Source organism: Bos taurus, chromosome 24 (genome assembly GCF_002263795.3).
Source record: "Bos taurus isolate L1 Dominette 01449 registration number 42190680 breed Hereford chromosome 24, ARS-UCD2.0, whole genome shotgun sequence".
NCBI classification, from domain to species: Eukaryota; Metazoa; Chordata; class Mammalia; order Artiodactyla; family Bovidae; genus Bos; species Bos taurus.
The window spans coordinates 57,630,393-57,648,987 of NC_037351.1; the positions used below are offsets into that span (position 1 = coordinate 57,630,393).

The window sequence follows — 18,595 nt, forward strand, 5'->3', positions numbered from 1 at the left end:
CAATCTCCTACCAGCATTTCCTGGGGTCCCCTCCCAAATATTTGCACTCGAACATTTGTGTGCAACAGAAGATGAACTTGGCCTAAATAAAGGAATTGTTTCTGCCCAACGTTTTGGAGGTAACCACTAAGCTAAGAGTTAGAGAGGAGACTTCCCTGGTAATCCGGTGGCTAAGGCTCTGTGATCTCAATGCAGGGGGGCCTGGGTTCAATCCCTGATCAGGGAACTAGATCTCACACGGCATAACCAAGACCTAGTGCAGCCAGATGATTTTTTTAAACTGTCCAAAGAGGCTGGAGACTGAGGTCATCCCACGGGCAAGCAGTGATGGGTCCCTAAACCAATCTCGGCTGAACATTTCTGGATGGCAGTGCTCCATGCACACCCCTATCCTCCAAGAAGAGGCACTGACCCCCGGCTCCACCAGGAGGGGACACCTGGAAATTCCCACCTGGTCTCCCCTGGACCCTTCCCCAAGCGCTTCTTCCCTTTACTGATTTGAGTCTGTATCCTTTCACTGTAGTAAACCGTAATCACGAACATAATGGCTTACTGAGTTCCATGAGTCCTCCCAGAAAATCAGTGAGCTGCAGGCTGGTGGTCTTGGGGAAACCCCAAACTGCAACTTGTCTCAGGGCCTCTCTGTGAGAAATTTAATGATGACGTCCCCATTTCACACCCCAAATGCATTCCCCAAGAGGTGGGTATAAATGGAAAAAGTGTTGTAAATTCACCAGGGGAGCTTGAAATCTCAAGCCCCCGTGAAAGACCCTTTCACCTACTACGAATGAATTCTTACATTTTAATTAATCTTTTGGTATGTGTGGATTTTCATATATACATGTATTCCTGATTTTGTGCCTATTGAGGATACAGAACACCAATTTTTGGTTACCTCTTGTAATGGGAAGGCATTATGAATAATTATAATTGCAATGAATTATTAAAGTGTACTTTGTTACTCGATTGGCTTGGTCATTTCAGGCTCCTTTGTCACTGTTTCTCATGAGACATTAGTTAATATTTTCTGCTGGTGAAGATGCTGACAGTCTGCACCCAGGAGATCGTTCCATCCGCTTCCCCTCCGCCCCCAGGAACGTTCCAGACCATCCCTGGAACCCGGGCCAAGCTGCCCTGCTCACCCTGCATGTCCGTGACCAGCAGGCAGCCACTTGTTTTCTGGTAGACCCAGTGCTGGAAGGTGCAACACTTCTGCCCAGCCTCCGACTCTCTCCTCAAGAAGTTTATCTCCTTCCCATCCCTGATGGAATACTTCACGAATTCTCCAATCAGCTCTTCCTCCACGGTTGCGTACGGGATGTTATTCTCAGGTCGATGGATAAGGAAAATAGGAATGATCCTGGAAGGAAAGAGACCATGAGCAGGATTGTGTTGTCACGTAGGAATAAAGACGTGGGGACATTCTACCCGACCGGGAGGAGCAGCGGGCTGTAGGATAAACCCCCGGGTTCCATCAGATGTAGACTAAATATCTGCCAGTGATTATTTAATGGAAAAAAAAAGGGGGGGTGTTCCTTTTATTTGTTCCTAGAGTTGATGAGAAACTCTTCCTCCAGATGGAGTTTAATTGCTCCTGTAGAAATGAATGTCTTTTTATAGCCATCGTTAGAGTCCATCAGTGACCCACTGGTCAGGTGACTATACCTCCGTCCAGCCAGCATATATCCACCCTTCTATCCATCCTTCCTTTTATTCGGTCAGCAAATATTCACTCAGTGGCTTCTGTGTCAGTCTCCCTCCCAGACGTCCTTCTAGAAAATACTAAAGACGACACAAGCTCTGCTCTCGACGCTCTTACATTTAAATGCAGGCGCCAGGCAGCAAATAGGTGCAGCGCGCTCTGTGCTCCGTGAGGAACCAGAGCAGTGGGGAGGACCGGAGCAGCCCAAGTGGGCGGTCGTTTTATTTGGGGAGGTCGGAGGCGGCCTCGAAAATAAGGAGCATTTGAGCAGAGAGGCCTGTAGGAGGTGGGGCTTGCGGGGGGAGCCATGAGGGCGTCTCGGCAGGAACATTCCAAGTGGAAGGAACGGCAAATGGAGAGGTTCTGGCCGGGGGCCTGGGTCGCGGGGTGCAGTTCAGACTGAGGGGCGGCATGTCTGGAGGGTGGTGGCGGCCGAGCAAGGAATGGGGGCGGGACTAGGGGGGCCTGGGCCACTTGGGAGACGCCGCCCTTCGCACTGAGCCGGGTGAGAAACTTTGGAGGGTCGTGGAGGAGGAGGAGATCAAACTTGCATGCGACAGGGGCCGCTCTGCACCCCTGGTGGCATGTGTGAAGATGCTGCGATGCGGGGGTCAGCCGTCAGATCCTGCCCACTGGCCCACCGCCCTAGGGAATCCACCCAAACCCTCCCTCCTCCCACCTCCCCCAGCCTCACTCTACGCTGAGCACCCAGCTTGCTGGTCGGACCGGGAAAACAGAAACGCTGAGAGAGCTTCTAAAAGCTGCCACCGCCACGCGCTCCCACCCCCAAGGACCAGCCCTTCTGGCTGCGACCCAAGCCCTCGCCCCACCCGCGCCCTGGACCCCAGCCCCTCCCCAAGGTTCGAGGACACTCCGACCGGTGGGGCCCGCTCACTCCTGCCTCACCGTCCCTCTGCAGACTCCTTCCCGGTGGGCACGCTGTGATGACTCCACAGCCTGCGGACCGGCAACCCACTCCTACCCCGACTCGCCATTCCCATCAAAACCCAAATCCGCCTACAACCCTTTCCCCCTCCCATTCTCTCCTGAACCCAAAGCGGCCTTTCTGCTTAAGAAAACCTCAGTCTGGGGCACCACGTTGCCCAGCGGAGCAGTTCCCTTCTTAGCCCTCATCTGACTTGTTCTCAGTGGCACTGAAGAGTTGATCTCACTTGTCTCTAAGACATTTTCCCCCGCCCTCCAGAAACTCACTTCCTTTTGGTTTCCTTTCTGCTTCCCTGGCTACTTCCTGTCTGCTTTGCTGGTTCGTGGTTTCTCCCCATCCTTTACACCCTGGCACATCCTGGGACAGTTCTCCTTGCTCTGCAATCAATTCTCTAGTTTTACATTCCCTTGCTTTAAATACAGTCCGCATTTACATCAGCAGCCCAGACCTCTCCCCTGAAATCCTGACACGTCTCCAGCCAACTAACTCTCCATCTATATTTGATGTCTAAAAGGCGCCTCGAATTTAACATGCAGAGACTGAACTACTTATTTACCCCAACTCCAACATCTGTAGAGTCTATTGGAAACTGTACCTTTGCATTCTTTCATGCATTCTTTCCATTCAACAAAAAAAATCAACTGAGTAGCTTGTGGCCTGTGCAGTGATCCATCTGCCATACACCTACACAAGTCTTACCCTGCCTTCACCGTCTTCAAGGGGCAAATGAAAGTGGCTCAGTCATGTCCAACTCTTTGCAACCCTATGGCTTATCCCAGCCCATCAGGCCCCTCTGTCCATGGAATTCTCCAGGCCAGAATACTGGAGTGGGTAGCCTTTCCCTTCTCCAGGGGGTCTTCCCAACCCAGGGATTGAAGCCAGGTCTCCTGCACTGCAGGCGGATTCTTTACCAGCTGAGCCACAATAAGTTCATGTCAGGCTCCTCTCCCTTTTTGTTTCCTCCACGTTGTTGTCCTTGTTTAGTCACTAAGTCATGTCCAACTCTTGCGACCCCATGGACTGTAGGCCCCCAGGCTCCTCTGTCCATGAGACTCTCCAGGCAAGGTACTGGAGTGGGCTGCTATTCCCTTCTCCAGGGGATCGTCCTGCCCCAGGGATCAAACCCGCATCTTCTGTGTTGCAGGCGGACTCTCTATGGCTGAGCCATCACAGAAGCCCGGCTCCTTCTGTAAGTCTGATTAAACACACCTGGCCCCGGAAAGTCAGGCAAGCCTGTTCTCTCAAACTCCCCACGCCAGAGGCTTAGTTCCACCGTCACTGCCGCCTTTTGGGGCCGTAGCAACCACTTGCAGACCGGTCTCACCGCATCCAGCCTCTGGGCCTTGTCCCTGGACATCCGTTGTCCCAGGGAGATAGCTGTAAGAGCCGCATCGACACAGGACTCTCAGGGCAACGAAACTACTCTCTATGGTGATGACGCATCAGTAGTCGGTTGTCCAGGCCACAGAAGGCACGACCCCAATGTACGCTGTGGGCCTGCAGTGATGGTATGTCAGTGCAGATTCATTGTGACAGACGCTCTGACCTGGTGAGAGGTGTAGATGGCGAGGAAGGCGATGGGGTGTGGAAATCTGTCCCCTCCATTCAATTTTGCTGTGAACCTAAAACTGTTCTGAAGATAAAATCTATTAACAATGACGTGTCTGCTCTGTGGCTCAAGTTTGCCCTGCTAAAGCTCCTGGTTAACCCCTGCCTCCTCCTCACCCCCAAAGCCAAGAGAACACGTTCCAAGCTCATCAGCTGAGCATTTTAAGTCCTCTGCATTCTGGCCTCCTGGCTTCCCGCCTCTTAGCCTGCCCCCCCCTTTTTTTTCTGCCTCCCAGCACGCTAGATCTGCTGAACTTTTTCCGTCTCTTTGGAAACCTCCTTTCTCGGCTCTTCATCTCTTTGGACATGCTGCCCTCTTTGCTTGTGAGTCTCCACCCTTGCCCTTCATCTGGAGGACTCTGACTCACTCTTCAACACCCTCCTCTCGGAAGCCTTTCCAGACCCCCTCCCTCCTCCTCCTCCTCCGTGTCCCCATAACTCCTTGCACTCGACGCACTGGGTTTTGTCCTGCATGCCTCACACTCCTGCTGGCTGTGAGGGGCAAGAACCTGCTTCATTTTCTTTTTATTCTTTAAGTGCCCATCACCTAGCTTGGAGCAAAGCCTGGCTCGTAGTAAATGCTCAGTGTCTGGGGGAAAAAAGAATATGTATACAGGACAAAGTTTGAGTCTTGGCACGGACATCTGAGGCCAGGTAATTCTTGGGCGATGACTGTCCCGTGCATTACAGGATGGTTAGCAACGTCTCTGGCTGCTTCTCACCAGAGGCCCGGAGCAGCCCTCCTAGTCACGACTGATACAGGATACGACCTGACAGTCAAAGGAGAGGTCATCTCGTTAAAGTCTGACCACAACAGATGCCGTTTTCGAGGGCTTAAAAGCAGAAATTATGATAGCCACCCTGAGGAAGAGGTAAGAAGCTAATTTTTGATGTTTGTTAACATGAAGAATATGTTTAGTACAGATCGTCAGATGGGTAAACAAACAGGAACGTGCATTAGGGACTTATACCTAACAACTATCAAGATGTTTAAAGGCTCAGAAGGGAGGCTTCTGGAAAGGTCTAAGTGACAAAAGAAAAAAGTGATGGTGTGACAGTCGCCTGCACCAATGATGGTGACCGGGTGGGGAGGCGGGGAGGCTGGGGTCAGCTGTGTTAGTAAAACCACACACAAGCCCTACAGTGAAGGCCTCGGCAGTGCCCCGGGTTTTCAGCCAGAATCTCTACAGGTAAGCATGCAGAACAATCCTGTGTGACTCCGTGACCAAAGCCAAGCTTAGGAGGAGTCATGTGGACTGTAGGGCGAGGCCTCCTCCCCCCAGAGATGCCATCACAGGCACCACCATCATCCCCTCCTCTCTGGGGACCCGGGGCAGGTCCTCCCCCAGTGATGTGAGACTTCAGGTCTGTCTCTTACGAGGAAGGGGTCCCTGGGCAGGTCTGCACTCACACAGGGTTGCGGGGGGCTGCTCCCCCAGCGGTGAGAGCAGAGCTGGAAGGATCTCCCAGAGCACGGAGGACACGTGGGCTCCACCCACGACCTGTCCTCTCCCGGGAGTCCAGCTGGAGGCTACCCCCAGGTATCACCTCGAGTCAAAGATTGTAGAGAAAACGTTAGCAAAGTGGGAAGAAGGATACAACACTCAGGTGAGTTTTAAAGACACAAAACATACCATTCCAAAGAAAACCTTCTGCAGGCAACTCGGTCTTTGGCAGGGTGCACTTTACCCTCTTCTGCCATTTATGAGTGTTTCCTTAAAAAATAAAACAAAACACGAGAAGCACACCTCCCCTCTCCCCACCCAGTTTCAGATGGCAGAGCACTTCTCTCAGGAGCAGGATCTAGGCCAGGACACTGTCCTGAGCCACCACGTGGGTACCCCTTCCAACACGGATGCTGAGTACCAATCCCATGCTTGGGGAAGGACTGATGCTGAAGCTGAAATTCCAGTGCTTCGGCCACCTGATGTGAAGAACTGACTCATTTGAAAAGACCCTGATGCTGGGAAATATTGAAGGTGGGAGGAGAAGGGGACGACAGAGGATGAGATGCTTGGATGGCATCACCAACTCAATGGACATGAGTTTGGGTAAACTCTGGGAGTTGGTGATGGACAGGGAGGCCTGGCATGCTATAGTCCATGGGGTTGCAAAGAGTCGGATATGACTGAACGACTGAACTATCCCTCCATATCCTGCCCTTGTCCATGAATGAGGTCAAACTCTCCCACAGTAAGGAAAGGTATTTGGATTCCAAAACGTGCACAGCCATTTCCAGAGCGGTGGCATATCTGCTGGAAGCCGATTAAGCCTGAGTCCTTCCCTGGAGGCATCTTGATATTCATAATTGTGTTCTTTTCCTTAGAGAAGCCTGTAGGAGTCAGTTCGCACAAAGCTTGAGTGTGTCCCTGCAGGAGGGCACTTTGGTGCCACGCCTGGTGGACTCTTCCTCCTCAACCAGGAACAAAAGAGAACAGAGCAGCAAGAGGGGCTGGAGAAGAACAGGCTGAGCGCTACAGACAATCCAGACCACCTCAGTGCACTGAACAGAAAGCAATTGAAAGTGGTTTTCTTTGCAGTAAGTTCGTTTTCCTTGAAGTTGCTGAGAATTGCTTCCCAGGTGGCGCTAGTGGTAAAGGACCCGCCAGTGCAGGAGACGTTAGAGACCCGGGTCCAATCACGGGTCAGGAAGACCCCCTGGAGGAGGGCGTGGCAACCCACTCCAGTGTTCCTGCCTGGAGAATCCCATGACAGAGGAGCCTGAAGGGCTACTGTCCACGGGGTCTCAAAGGGTCCGGACGTGACGGAAGCGACCCGGCAGGCATGCATGTATCCTGAGCACACAGGCAAACCTTGAAGGGCAGCAAGCACGAGGCTGTATGTGGTGTGCCCAACACACCTGCTCGGGAAGGGGATTTCTCTTCCCTTTTGTGAGTTCACAGAGATGACGCGGACAAGAAACAGGCCCTTCCTGCTTTCCCCTCTTCCCCGTTCGCACTGGTGTGTAGACGACTGCTCCGTCCGCAGTTTCCAACGGGCCCTGGCACAGCCCCTTGTCTTCCCACGTGTGGTTTCAGCCAGATAAGAGATCGGTATACACGAGCTCCAGACACTCCAGCATGCGCGTGGGCCAACAGATACTTGTCAGTATAATAACCTCAGTGGGTAAACTCTGCGCCTCCGCGTCGTGCTCCACGGAGCAGGGACTACACTCCCACGGCCCTGATTTTCCAATTTGCTTTTCCCTGATGCACCACCGTCTTTACTTGTTGTATCATAGGACTGAGTTTTTCGCGATCTGCTGTTCTGTTTATGGTTTAGACAACATAATACCCATGAGTAGATAAGATTTTCTATTTAACATGGTATACATGTTTATTGAATTATTCCATATATCCATACACTTTAATATTTCTCGAGTATTTTTCTATAAGCCTCTGGAGGCCCTGTGAAGGGCAGGGTGGCAGCCATGTGCGCCCTCTTGGAGCTTACAGACCCGCTGAAACACACCCCGTTTCTCCCCAGCTTCTCATCCCTCCAGCCCGCCCACGTCCCCAAGTCAGAGCCGGGCCAACCCAAGGGGGAGACACTCACTCGGGCACTTCCCCGAAGCCTTCCAGAGGCTGGGCTTCTGCGGCGTAGATCTGCGCGTAGTGCCTGGCAGTGTTCTGCACGTAGCATTCCTAGATCAGCCAAACACAGGAAACCCCAGGGGTGAGAAGAAAGCTAGAGCGCTGCCCAGTGAGACTCAGGTTTCCCACCGTAGGTCGACTCAATGCATTTGCAAACCCACCCCGGGGTTGGGGGCGCAGAAGCATCATGAACAGAGCCCACAGTCGGCAGCTGCAGGAGCTCTGAGACCTGAAGGAGCCGTGCAGGTGACGGCCACGTGGTCTCCGGGCGAGGTGTCCCTGAACCATGACGTTTCTAGGACCCGCGTGGCTGAAGTTCACCCTGAGCTAAGGGGACGGGTCCCCGGACAGGGTTTCAGATGAAGTGTGTGTGCGGATGGTTGGGTTTCCCATGAGTTCTCCCGACTAAGATTCTCTTTTTTGAAAAGGTATAACAAGCTGTAAGTAACGAACACCTCGCCAAGATTGTTGGCTTAGGAAAAGCAAACTGGATTCTGCTTTCCTAGTCTGTAGGGCTTTTCTAAGTGGGCATCTGGATGCTGGGGGATTTTCCATGACTGGACCAGACGGTACTTCAGATGGAAGGAATACTCCCTGAAAGCAAATTGAGGAGGATAGACTCGGAAGAGAAAGGAATGTGTGGCAGAATCTTGTGCTCAGAGGAGAGGGGCTGTCTTCACGAGCACCAAGCCCACAGGACCATCTCCACGTCTGAGACAACCCCGGATGGATGATGTTTGAGAGCACCCAAGAGACCTGAGTCTGGCCTATTCATTTTATGGGTTAAAAAATTTAAGGGCCCCTGGTTTGTGAAAGAGCTATACCCAGCTCTCTTGAAAGCTCGGCCAGCCCTGGCATTGAGTGAAATTCATGGACAGGGCGGGGATGATGTGGGGGAGAAGCCTGTGTTCCCTCCCCCCTACCCCACTCCCTTCTTGCCTCAAGGGTACCGCCACCCAGCAACACAGGAAGGAGCTTAGACTTGGCTCCATCTTCCTCCATAGCTTATGGGCGGATACTGAACATGACTCAGGAAGGCAGGAACCAGGACAAACGCTGACCCTTTGGACTGTACCCCAGCCCCCTTCCTCTTCCCTAAAACCAATCAGAAGCCTCCAGAAATTACCCTTGACTTTGGTTGTCCTTTCCTGGAGAAGGAAATGGCAAACCCCACTCCAGTATTCTTGCCTGGAGAATTCCATGGACAGAGGAGGCTGGCGGGCTGCAGTCCATGGGGTCACTTTAGGTGTCCTTTGAGAATCCTGGCATCCCATATCATTCTGTGTCCAGGTAGATTCAAGGCCCCGGGGATCTGACGGGGCTTCCTAGGAAGCCTTCCTGGAAGTGATCCCAGCCCAGGTAGAAACTGGCGAGGCACCTCCGGACACAGGCAAGTCCCACCTGGCTGCACGAGGCCAAGAATTCGTGGAGACAAGACCAAGGTTTGATTTCTAGCATTTGGCCTTGGTCTAGTAACCATGGAGAAAGACACGCTTCTGGCGACGCTTACATCAAATTGAGTCGGACTTTCACCTCGGGTTACCTGGGTCCGGCTCCCACCTCGAGCGGCACCCTCAGGGCGGGCGGACCCACCTGCGCGGCGAGTCTGTAGTTCCTCTGGATGAGCTCCTCGTTGTTTCTGGCCCCGTAGGCGACGGCGTTGTGCACCTTGAGCACGCAGGCGTGGCCGGGCTTGAAGACCGGCGTCAGGCCGCGCAGCACCTTGCTGCGGAAGGCTCTCCGGTGGACGCCTTCCCCGAAGTGCAGCTCCTCCGTGGCGATCTGGCCATGCAGGCGGCCCCCGAAGTAGCTGTCACGGAGGAAGTCCTCTCGGAAGATGAGCTGGCTGAATTCAATCTCTTCATATACTAGAACACAACACAGCTTCCGTTGCACGGAAGCACCCCCAGCCCTGCTCATTGGCTGAGGAGCATCCCCATACAGGCACAGCGAAGGGCAAGGCTGACCCACAGACGCAGGGAGCTGGAGCCCTGCTGGACTCCCAGCAGAGGCAGCGCTTGACGGGGAGGTGGGGGAGGTGGTCACTGAGGATATAGAGCAAGGCAAGGCCCCCAGGGGACTGGAGGACAGTGGGGCAAAGCTGGCGAGGCCAGAAAAAGGACTGTAGACAGGTCTAGAAAGTGTGAACAGGATCAGGCCAGGTGATTAAAGGCAAGCGGAAAAGATGAGCGAAATGTGGAAGAGGGAACAAGAATTGACAAGATCTGCTAGCTCAGCGCTTCCCAGTTTTCTTTTTTCATTATTGCCTCCTTGCAAGGATTCTTTTCAGCCTTCCCACCCCCGTAATTGCTCCTCATAAGACGTGACTGCCACAGAGGTGCTGTGTATCTGGTTATGTACTATATATACATCTGTGCTTTGTGAACAAAAATAAGTTTTTTGCCTCCCCAAGACCCAATTTTGTCTGCTTGTGGGTGTTACTGCCTCTTAAGAATGCCTGTGGTAGATTAAAGAAGTAGGCAGGTACAACCCAAAACAAGAAAAGAGTTCCCTCTGAAGAGAAACTGAAACACAGTAGAATCATCTTGGATCTCTCTGTAAAAAGTTTTCTAGCAGCTGTATCATTCAGAGATGGCAATGGCACCCCACTCCAGTACTCTTGCCTGGAGAATCCCGTGGACGGAGGAGCCTGGAAGGGTGCAGTCCATGGGGTCACTAAGAGTTGGACATGACTGAACAACTTCATTTTCATGCATTGGAGGAGGAAATGGCAACCCACTCCAGTGTTCTTGCCTGGAGAATCCCAGGGACGGGGGAGCCTGGTGGGCTGCCATCTATGGGGTCGCACAGAGTCGGACATGACTGAAGCGACTTAGCAGCAGCAGCAGCGTACAAGGGTGGGGATGGGCAACTTCCCCTAAGAAAAAATACACGACAAGCACGAACTCCACCATCCTCAATAATCCTGTCCGTGACTTCCAGGAATGTCTACTTAGCCAGGAGAAACTATAAGAAAGATGCATCTTAGAACTTCTCTCTGAAGCCCTGTGTACCATCATTAAGTCGTTCTAGCTCTGAGTCATTCCTTTTGGGCGCTCCCACCAGCTTGGTTTTATTAGATTTTTAGTTAGAGATCAACTTGTGAAATTATATGTGCCTCTTCTGGAGATTTAAATAAGGTGTCTAGGGGCGATTCCTCCAGGTGAAGTCACTTGACGCTTCTTTATCAGAAGGTACACAGGAAGCAGAGGAAGGTACGGCCTCCCCAGCCATAGAAATCAGACCCCTGGGTCACATGGAGAAGGTGACGTCTTCAGGGTCCAGGCTCCCACCCAATGGTGGCAGTCACAGCACTACGGTTGCAGAGACCAGTACCTCACCCCCACTAGGATCTCATTCCTGACTGGTAAAATCCTTGAGAAATGAGTCTCTGCAAACCTAAATTAACGAGGTCGGAGCAAGAATCTGCGATGGGGAATGCCCACTGGTGCTAAGCAGCTTACGAGACAGAACCCCTTCTTCTGATTTTTTCTGATAGGAGAAAAGGATATTCTTTTGCATATTTAGACTTCAGGGGGATGGAGACAGATGTAGGGAGAGGATTATAAACTTATACAAGCATATGACACACAGGTATGCAGTGTTTGAATGGTTTGTGAGGAGACTGCATTTAAGTCTGTTTTGGATAAGTCACAACATTTAATAGACCATTTAAGTCGAGATCCCAGCCCCTTGTCTTTAATTACTAGATGTTACTGCATCTTGATGTCTGTACTAGCTTGTTTTCAAAGATCTCAGGATTTTAGTTTGCTTAGGGGAAGAAAAAAATCAGCATACATAGTACAAACGGGCAGTGTAACCTTGGCCGCGGTGAGTGCCTGCATCACGGAGATTAGCAAACTGCAGATCAGGGCCTCCCCACCCCCCAGGCGGGTTGTGAGAAACTGGCCAGCAGATGACCTACTGCAGTGAGTACCTGTCCCCAAGAGGAGACGCAAGGCCGCATGGACTCGGCGAGCGGCCCCGGGCAGCCTGTGTGTCAGGGGCAGCCATTAGCTCGCTGCTGCAGCAGCAGTGCATGGACTCGGCGGCAGCCCCAGGGCAGCTGTTAGCTCGCTGCTGCAGCAGCGGTGCATTAATGCCGTAAGAAAGCGCAGAAGTCCACCTCTCACTTCTACTAAGATGCAAATGAATGGACTTATTCTCCCAGACATCTGACTCTCTGAGAATCTGCTCAGCGAGTGCAACTGCTAGTCCGATAGAAAAGAAAAAAAAAGGCAGAACCAAAATGCACTGTGAAAGTGCCAGAGGCTGAAAAATCCCATGGAGGTGGCTGGATGCACAGCCGGTGCTTCACAGAGAAAGTTAAACCCCAACCCACCCCCACCCCCACCACATGGTCCCAAGGACGGCACCGCTACAGTCTGATCTTAACTCCCCCTGGGCACTTGTAGCCTAACCCATTCGTCGTAGGCCCTGCGATTAGGTTGAAACAGCTTATGAGTTTCCCTGGTTTCCCAGGCAATTCCTGAGCCCTCTCCTGCTTCGTCAGGAATGCTGATGGACACTTGCTTCTGCCTTCGTCTCTAGAAGCTGTCTCATGGTTTAGGGTGCACCCACTTCCACTGACACTGGGCTCAGATTCGCTTACCTTTAACATCTGGGTGACTTGAGAGCTGTTTGAGAACTAGAAGACAGAAGAGAAAGCCTTCAGCACCAATGAGCATCCCAGAGCTGACAGGGGCTAGTGGCTTTCACTGGAAATGGCAAAGCTGAGGTTTACCTTCGGCGGTGAGGTTAAACTCAGCGGTCACTCTCCCGTAACTGTTCTTGATGCAGCAGTAATAGAGGCCCTGGTCCTTCTGACTGGCTTGAAGGATGGCCAAGCTCACCATGGAGTTGTCTCCTGCTCTGCAGTGGGGGACACGGACATGGACAAGCATCATTGCTCTGAAGTTGCACTTTTAGGCAAAGCAGCTTTATTTCAATCATAGCCCAGTCAGATTTTTTCTGGAGTGATGTTATAGAGACAAATCTAGAGTTCGAGTCTTCCATAGCTGCATCTGGAGCAGTTTACAAAGACGTGTTCCAAGCAGACACTTAATCATACAGAAAACTGATTTGCCTCACTTTTTATGGAAAAGGAAATGGCAACCCACTCCAGTATTCTTGCCTGGAGAATTCCATGGACAGAGGAGCCTGGCAGGCTACAGTCCATGGGGTTGCAAAGAGTTGGACACAACTGAGCTTTCACTTTCAGCTGACTTGTGACAAGACTAGGGGCTTAAGAACACTTGGGGAGCTGAACTGGGATCTCTTTTGGCAGAAGCTTGTGAGGATTAAGTTAGACTGGCTTCCATCGAACCAGGGGATCTGTTTCCAGAAGGAGCCACACCTCCTCAGGGGCGACAGACGAAGCCTGATTCACCAGCTCACTTGAGCGAGCGTTTACTGCTAGAGAGGGGCTAATTTAGGGCGGGTCACTCTACCCGGGGGATTCTCAGCAACGATGCGCTCGCTCATCTCCCCCCTCATCTCCTCTAGTAAACCTGGGGCCCCAGATAGAAACTGGTATCCCCATCCTAGAGATGGCGGCTCTCCACCCTTGGGAGATGCCACTTTTCCATAACCTCAGATTGGTTTTTTCTTTTGATTTACCTTCTTAGCTTCGTCTGAGCTTTTTGTCAGGTTAATGGGAATTTATGAGGACAGCGAGTTGCACTGGGAGGCAGGAGAGCTCTTTAATCTTGGGACCACGGAACCTCAGAAGATGATTGACGGGCGTCCCCGCTTTTGGAGGATGAAAGGGGCTCGTGGCTGCAGCGGGTGAGCGCCCTCTGCTCTCCTCCCTGTCCAGGTACCTGTCACTCCTCTTGGACACTGTGGGTGTGGGGTTTCTGCTTCGACCTTCCTTTATTTCCTGTGATTTACTCCTTTCCTTTAGAACCACATTGTGAAATAAACTGTGAAAAGTAGCCAGGGCGGATAACGCACCTTCTCTGCACTTGGGCTATCGATGTTGAATCTTTTGTCCACGAGATGGTAGAATCTTCATGAATCTCTGCAAACTGGCAGCTCAACTTTACATTTCCAGAGTGGTCAGGGGACATCTCAGCTTGGATCTTTTTCAGTAATACTGGAGCTGGAAAGGAGAAAACTTGTAGGTCGGTGTTCTTATGAGAAGTGCAGAAGAGCTTTTAGACTTTCCTGTTTTATCAAATTCTCTCAAAGCCAAGAGACAGATCATTATTATCCTCCATTAATTGATGAGGAAACCTAGTGTCTGGAGGGAGATGTCACTTTCCTAAACAGATAGGAAATGAACAAGTCAGTCTAATCGAAAACTCCCTTTTCAGCCCTCCCAATCCCGTGGAGAGAAGAGCCTGATGGGTTACAGTCCATGGGGTCGCAAAGAGTCAGACAGGACTTAGTGACTAACACACACACACCTTGGCATGCTCGGCAGACACAGAGAATTTGCTTTGAGTGTGTTAAGGAGCAATAAGCACGCTTTTCAATTATGAAAAGATCTTGATGTAGTTAATCCCACCTGTCAGGCAATGTGGAATGGCTGCCTATTAAACACCGCCCTCTGAAATACATCTACTTTAATGTGAAACAGAAAGTGACTCTCCCATGATCATTAGGATTTTGTTTCCTAATTTTGATGTGTGCCACCTTTTAAACAGTGTTGCTTCTAGTTTGGGAGAAATCATGTAAATCCTAGAAATAATGATTAAGGCAGAAATTAAGACTCCATTTTGAAAATTTCTTCTCTGCTCTTAGAAATCAAAGAAGATGAAGCAATTGTAGAGTCTATTTACCACTAAACAAATGCTAAAAGACCCTTGGCTTTATTTGAAGATTCCTCAACCTCTTAATTTGTCAACTTTCTGGTTTTGTAAATTTATTAAAGACAGCTAGTATGATTTGGATATGAACTCTTAAAAAAAAGTCCCACTTTTCGCTACCTAAAATTCCTTGAGCTCTGCAACGCACAAGGTGAAAAAGAACTTGAGATTGAAAAAAAAAGCATGGAAAGGACGGCTGTCGACACCTAGTGTACAGAACCTGACCAGACAAAGATGCTGCGAGGTGACAGCCAGGTGAACGTCGAGCTGCGGACTGGGGAGCAGAATGAAACCTGGACCAGCCACGCAGCATGGCCCAACGCCAGGCGCAAAAGGCATCTTAGCAAAAGTTATTTGCTGGGGTCTTCCCTGAGGGTCCAGTGGTTAGGAATCAAGCCTACCAATGCAGGAGACACGGGTCTGATCCCTGGTCTGGGAGGACCCCACGTGCTGAAGGGGCAACTGGGCCCTTGAGCCACAGTTAGTGTGTCATGTACCACAATGAAAAGATCCCCGCGCGACACACGCAGGCTTCCCCATGGTGCCCCTAAGACCCAGCACAGCCAGATAAGTATTTGAAAAAACCCCAGTAAGTTATTTGTTGAATATTCATCCATCTTGCTCTTTGATCACAGTTGTCTTTGCTGAAGATATCCTAATGGATTTCAGTGATGTCCGCTATCAATTAGCAGAACTGTCTGCCTGAATCAAATAGCAGCAATACAGAAACAAGTGCCCGGGGTTAGGTGACATTCAGGGCTCTTTGAACGTCACCTTTTAAAATCATGGATGATCGGGTATGTCTAAAGGTAGATTATCTAATTCATTTAAGACAGACTTGATATTCTATTTTTTGCTAAAACTGTTTTTAGTAGTGAACTTATAATCCTTAATGTATTTTTTATAAGTTATAACAGGAGTAGGAATGTTAATGGGCTTTCCTGATAGCTCAGCAGTAAAGAATCCGCCTGCCAATGCAGGAGACACAGGTTTAATCCCTGGATGGGGAAGATCCCCTGGAGAAGGAAATGACAACCCACTCCAGTATTCTTGCCTGGGAAATCCCAAGGACAGAGGATCCTGGTGGGTTACAGACCATGGGATCACAGAATCAGACACACGACTTAGCCACGACAATGTATATTAAATATCCATCCCTCTCAGGAAATCGTGATCTTGAAAAAAACCAAATCAGGGAGGAGAGCTTGGCACACCGGGTGAGTGTGTAATTACTCAGGGTAGCCACTGGGCGGCAGCATAGACCAGAGGAGGATGGCTAACACCCAGTGGTCAGAACAACACGGCAGGTACTGAGGTTACCGGACAGGTGGGGGGTGGTCTATCACACGCCAAGTTCCACAATTACACAGCTGTGGTTGTGTTATATAATCCACAGCCAAAAGCCATCAACACTGAGGCTGTTTGCTCTGTTGCCTCAGATTCCACTGCTGTGAAATCGTCAGTGTGCCTCCCCTCTCTTGGCAACAGACTTGGCTTGGCTATATAATGTGTTTTTAAAAGCTTATTTTTCTTCCCAGAAGTAATATGGGATGCTCAGGTAAAGAGTTCTTCAATTAGAGAGTATCTCCGGGCACTAACGATATTACGGGAGAAAGATGAGATATACCGAGTCCTACAGATGACAAAACCCATCTCGCTTCATCTGGCCCGAGGTGGCCACCATGTAGGTGCCCTGACCCCCGCTGTCAAGATCTTGGTCCAGGGTCTTGACCACGCCCATCGCCCACCTGGGACACATTTCCTCCAGGACCCTTCATGGAGGATTTCCTGACACCTAAGTGTTCCTAAGTCTGCCAGCCCTGCCCACAGCCGGCTGTGGGTTCTGAAGACCGAAACCAGGGTAGGGGGTTCAGAGCAAGGCATAACATGGCCAGCTGAGCTGAATGAGGGCCACGGGGCTTTGGGAGAGGGCCCCCTTTTGTGTGGGAGGGATGGGGAAAAAAAAAAAAAAAACAGATGAAGGAGCTGAACCGAGGCCCAGGAGTGAAGCTGGGTTTATCTTGTGTGTATATTCTGGCCAAGTGTTGAAGGCAAAGGATTGAGAAGTCCCCTGGTGACTAAAGCTTTGGCTGCACTAAGCTTTGAGTATCAAGGTTTCCTCGGTTTGTCCTCTTTCAGTCATCCAAGTCATCCCTCACACTCAACACCGCCTCTTCGCCCCAAGGCTGTGCTTCCCGGGGCTGCAGCCCTTCGCCCTGGGGAGGCCGAGCAGCTCGAGATCAAACCCTCCGACAGCAACCCTCCGACAGCACCTGGTCAGTCCTCTGTCCCGCGGAGACACACAATTCCAAACAAGTCGGCCACCCCCGCCGCCTCTGGGCTGAAACCACTTGAGTCTTTAAAGCACAGTTCTACTCCTTAAATGTTTTGAAACCTATCACTAGAATGCGGTTGGATGCCTCTTGGGGAAGTTGTTTCATGTGTGATCCTTTTCTGCAGCCGAGGCTGCGGGCCCCTCTGACGCAGACGGGGAGTGAGGTCTCTGCTAAGAGGAGCCTCGCAGCGCTGTGCCCCAGTCCAGGGCCAGCGTGTTACCTGGCCACCATCTCTTCTGACTTTTACCAGGTTTTGTGCGAAAGAGCTCGGAAAGCGGTGGCTGGGATCTTGGGTTATGGGATGGAGTCTGGCGTCGATGCGATTCCCCCAAGCAAAGCAGAGCTGACTGCAGTTACCAGGACTCTGAGCCCCCGGGGGTCTGAAACCTGGAACAGAGACCCTGGGGACTTCAGACTCAAAGGGCAGGGTGAGATGGAAAGAAGTTTTATACTTAAATTTGAAAGAAAACCCACGCCACTTTTAATGCAAAAAATGGTTACACGGAGACTCCCAGATTGTACCTAAATGTTTTTCTGTAAATCCTGTTTAGCATGTGGTCTAATTATACCAGTTAGCTACACTGGTTGATGTTTTGAATTTTTAATCTTTTATTTGAAGTAACATCGTAACAGGCAGAAAGTACACAGCCACTCACTATGCACTAAAGATGTCTTCTCACAGGGCCGTGACAGATTCCACCCAAGCTACCTGTCCCGGAGCGCAGAGCCTCCCGGCCACGGACACCCCAGCCGTCTTCTCCACCTTTTGGCCTGCCCCGCCTTTGGAAGCGAGCACAGTGAAGAGCCGCAAGTGCAAGATACAGAATGTACGCTGCCCCAGAGCCTTTCCGTCTCCTAAAATTGGCATCTTCAATCTCCTTTCCATACAAAACTTATTCCTCCCTCTCACCAAAACTCCAGCGTTTGGCTTCTCTGGTGGCTCAGTGGTAAAGATTATCCGCCTGCCAATGCAGGAGACACGGGTTCAATCCCTGGTCCAGGAAGATGCCACAGAGCAGCTAAGCCCGTGGGCCACAGCTACTGATGGCTGCACTCCTCAGCAAGAGAAGCCGCTGCACCGAGAAGCCTGAGAGCCCAACTAGAGAAGAGTTCTCGCAACAGAGACCTCGCACAGCCAAAAATAGATGAAAAAACTAAAACGCGTGTTGTCGCCTGTAACTGGGCTCAGATGTAACTGTTCTATTAAAGTCAGAGACATGGACTTGGACAACCAGCGTCCCTCTCCTCCTCTAAACCTAACGCCAGCCTTCTGCCGTTCAACGGCTCCTGATGCTGACGGGCCACACGAGGGCTGAACACCTCTCTCACTGTGTCTGCAGCACCTTCTTCCGTGGGAGTAAGTCAGTCTAGCAAACACCTCCCCTCCCATCTCAGCAATCTTCAGCTCCCATTCAGACCTCCTTCTAGATACACTGTGCTCTGAGCAAACTTGGTTTCCCAAACTTTGGAGTCTGGTTTTCCCCCTAGAAAGCGTTTTTAAACTTTCCCGCACCACGGAATTCCCATTCACCTCTTTGAGGGCCTCCAGTGTTAAAAGCACCAACGAGCTCCTTGGTGGCTCAGTGGTAAAGAAAGCT

At 51.0% G+C, this 18,595-nt stretch overlaps 1 protein-coding gene across 6 annotated transcripts in view; it reads right to left on the reverse strand.

Moving 5' to 3' along the window:
* The window catches only part of ALPK2 (alpha kinase 2), a 132,624-nt gene that overhangs the window by 18,430 nt on the left and 95,599 nt on the right, over positions 1-18,595 (reverse strand). For 3 of the 6 annotated variants that reach the window (XM_005224149.5, NM_001192248.1, XM_059880788.1), the window contains 6 exons: positions 13,805-13,952; positions 12,594-12,721; positions 12,462-12,497; positions 9,443-9,717; positions 7,812-7,900; positions 1,143-1,360 (listed from right to left, as the gene is read on the reverse strand). In XM_005224149.5, the coding sequence (XP_005224206.1) occupies positions 1,143-1,360; positions 7,812-7,900; positions 9,443-9,717; positions 12,462-12,497; positions 12,594-12,721; positions 13,805-13,952 (894 nt within the window). Of the gene's footprint in view, positions 1-1,142; positions 1,361-2,527; positions 7,524-7,811; positions 7,901-9,442; positions 9,718-12,461; positions 12,498-12,593; positions 12,722-13,804; positions 13,953-18,595 lie in introns of those variants that run through there. The other 3 variants (XM_059880789.1, XR_001494986.3, XM_010818825.4) reach the window with 3 other exon arrangements.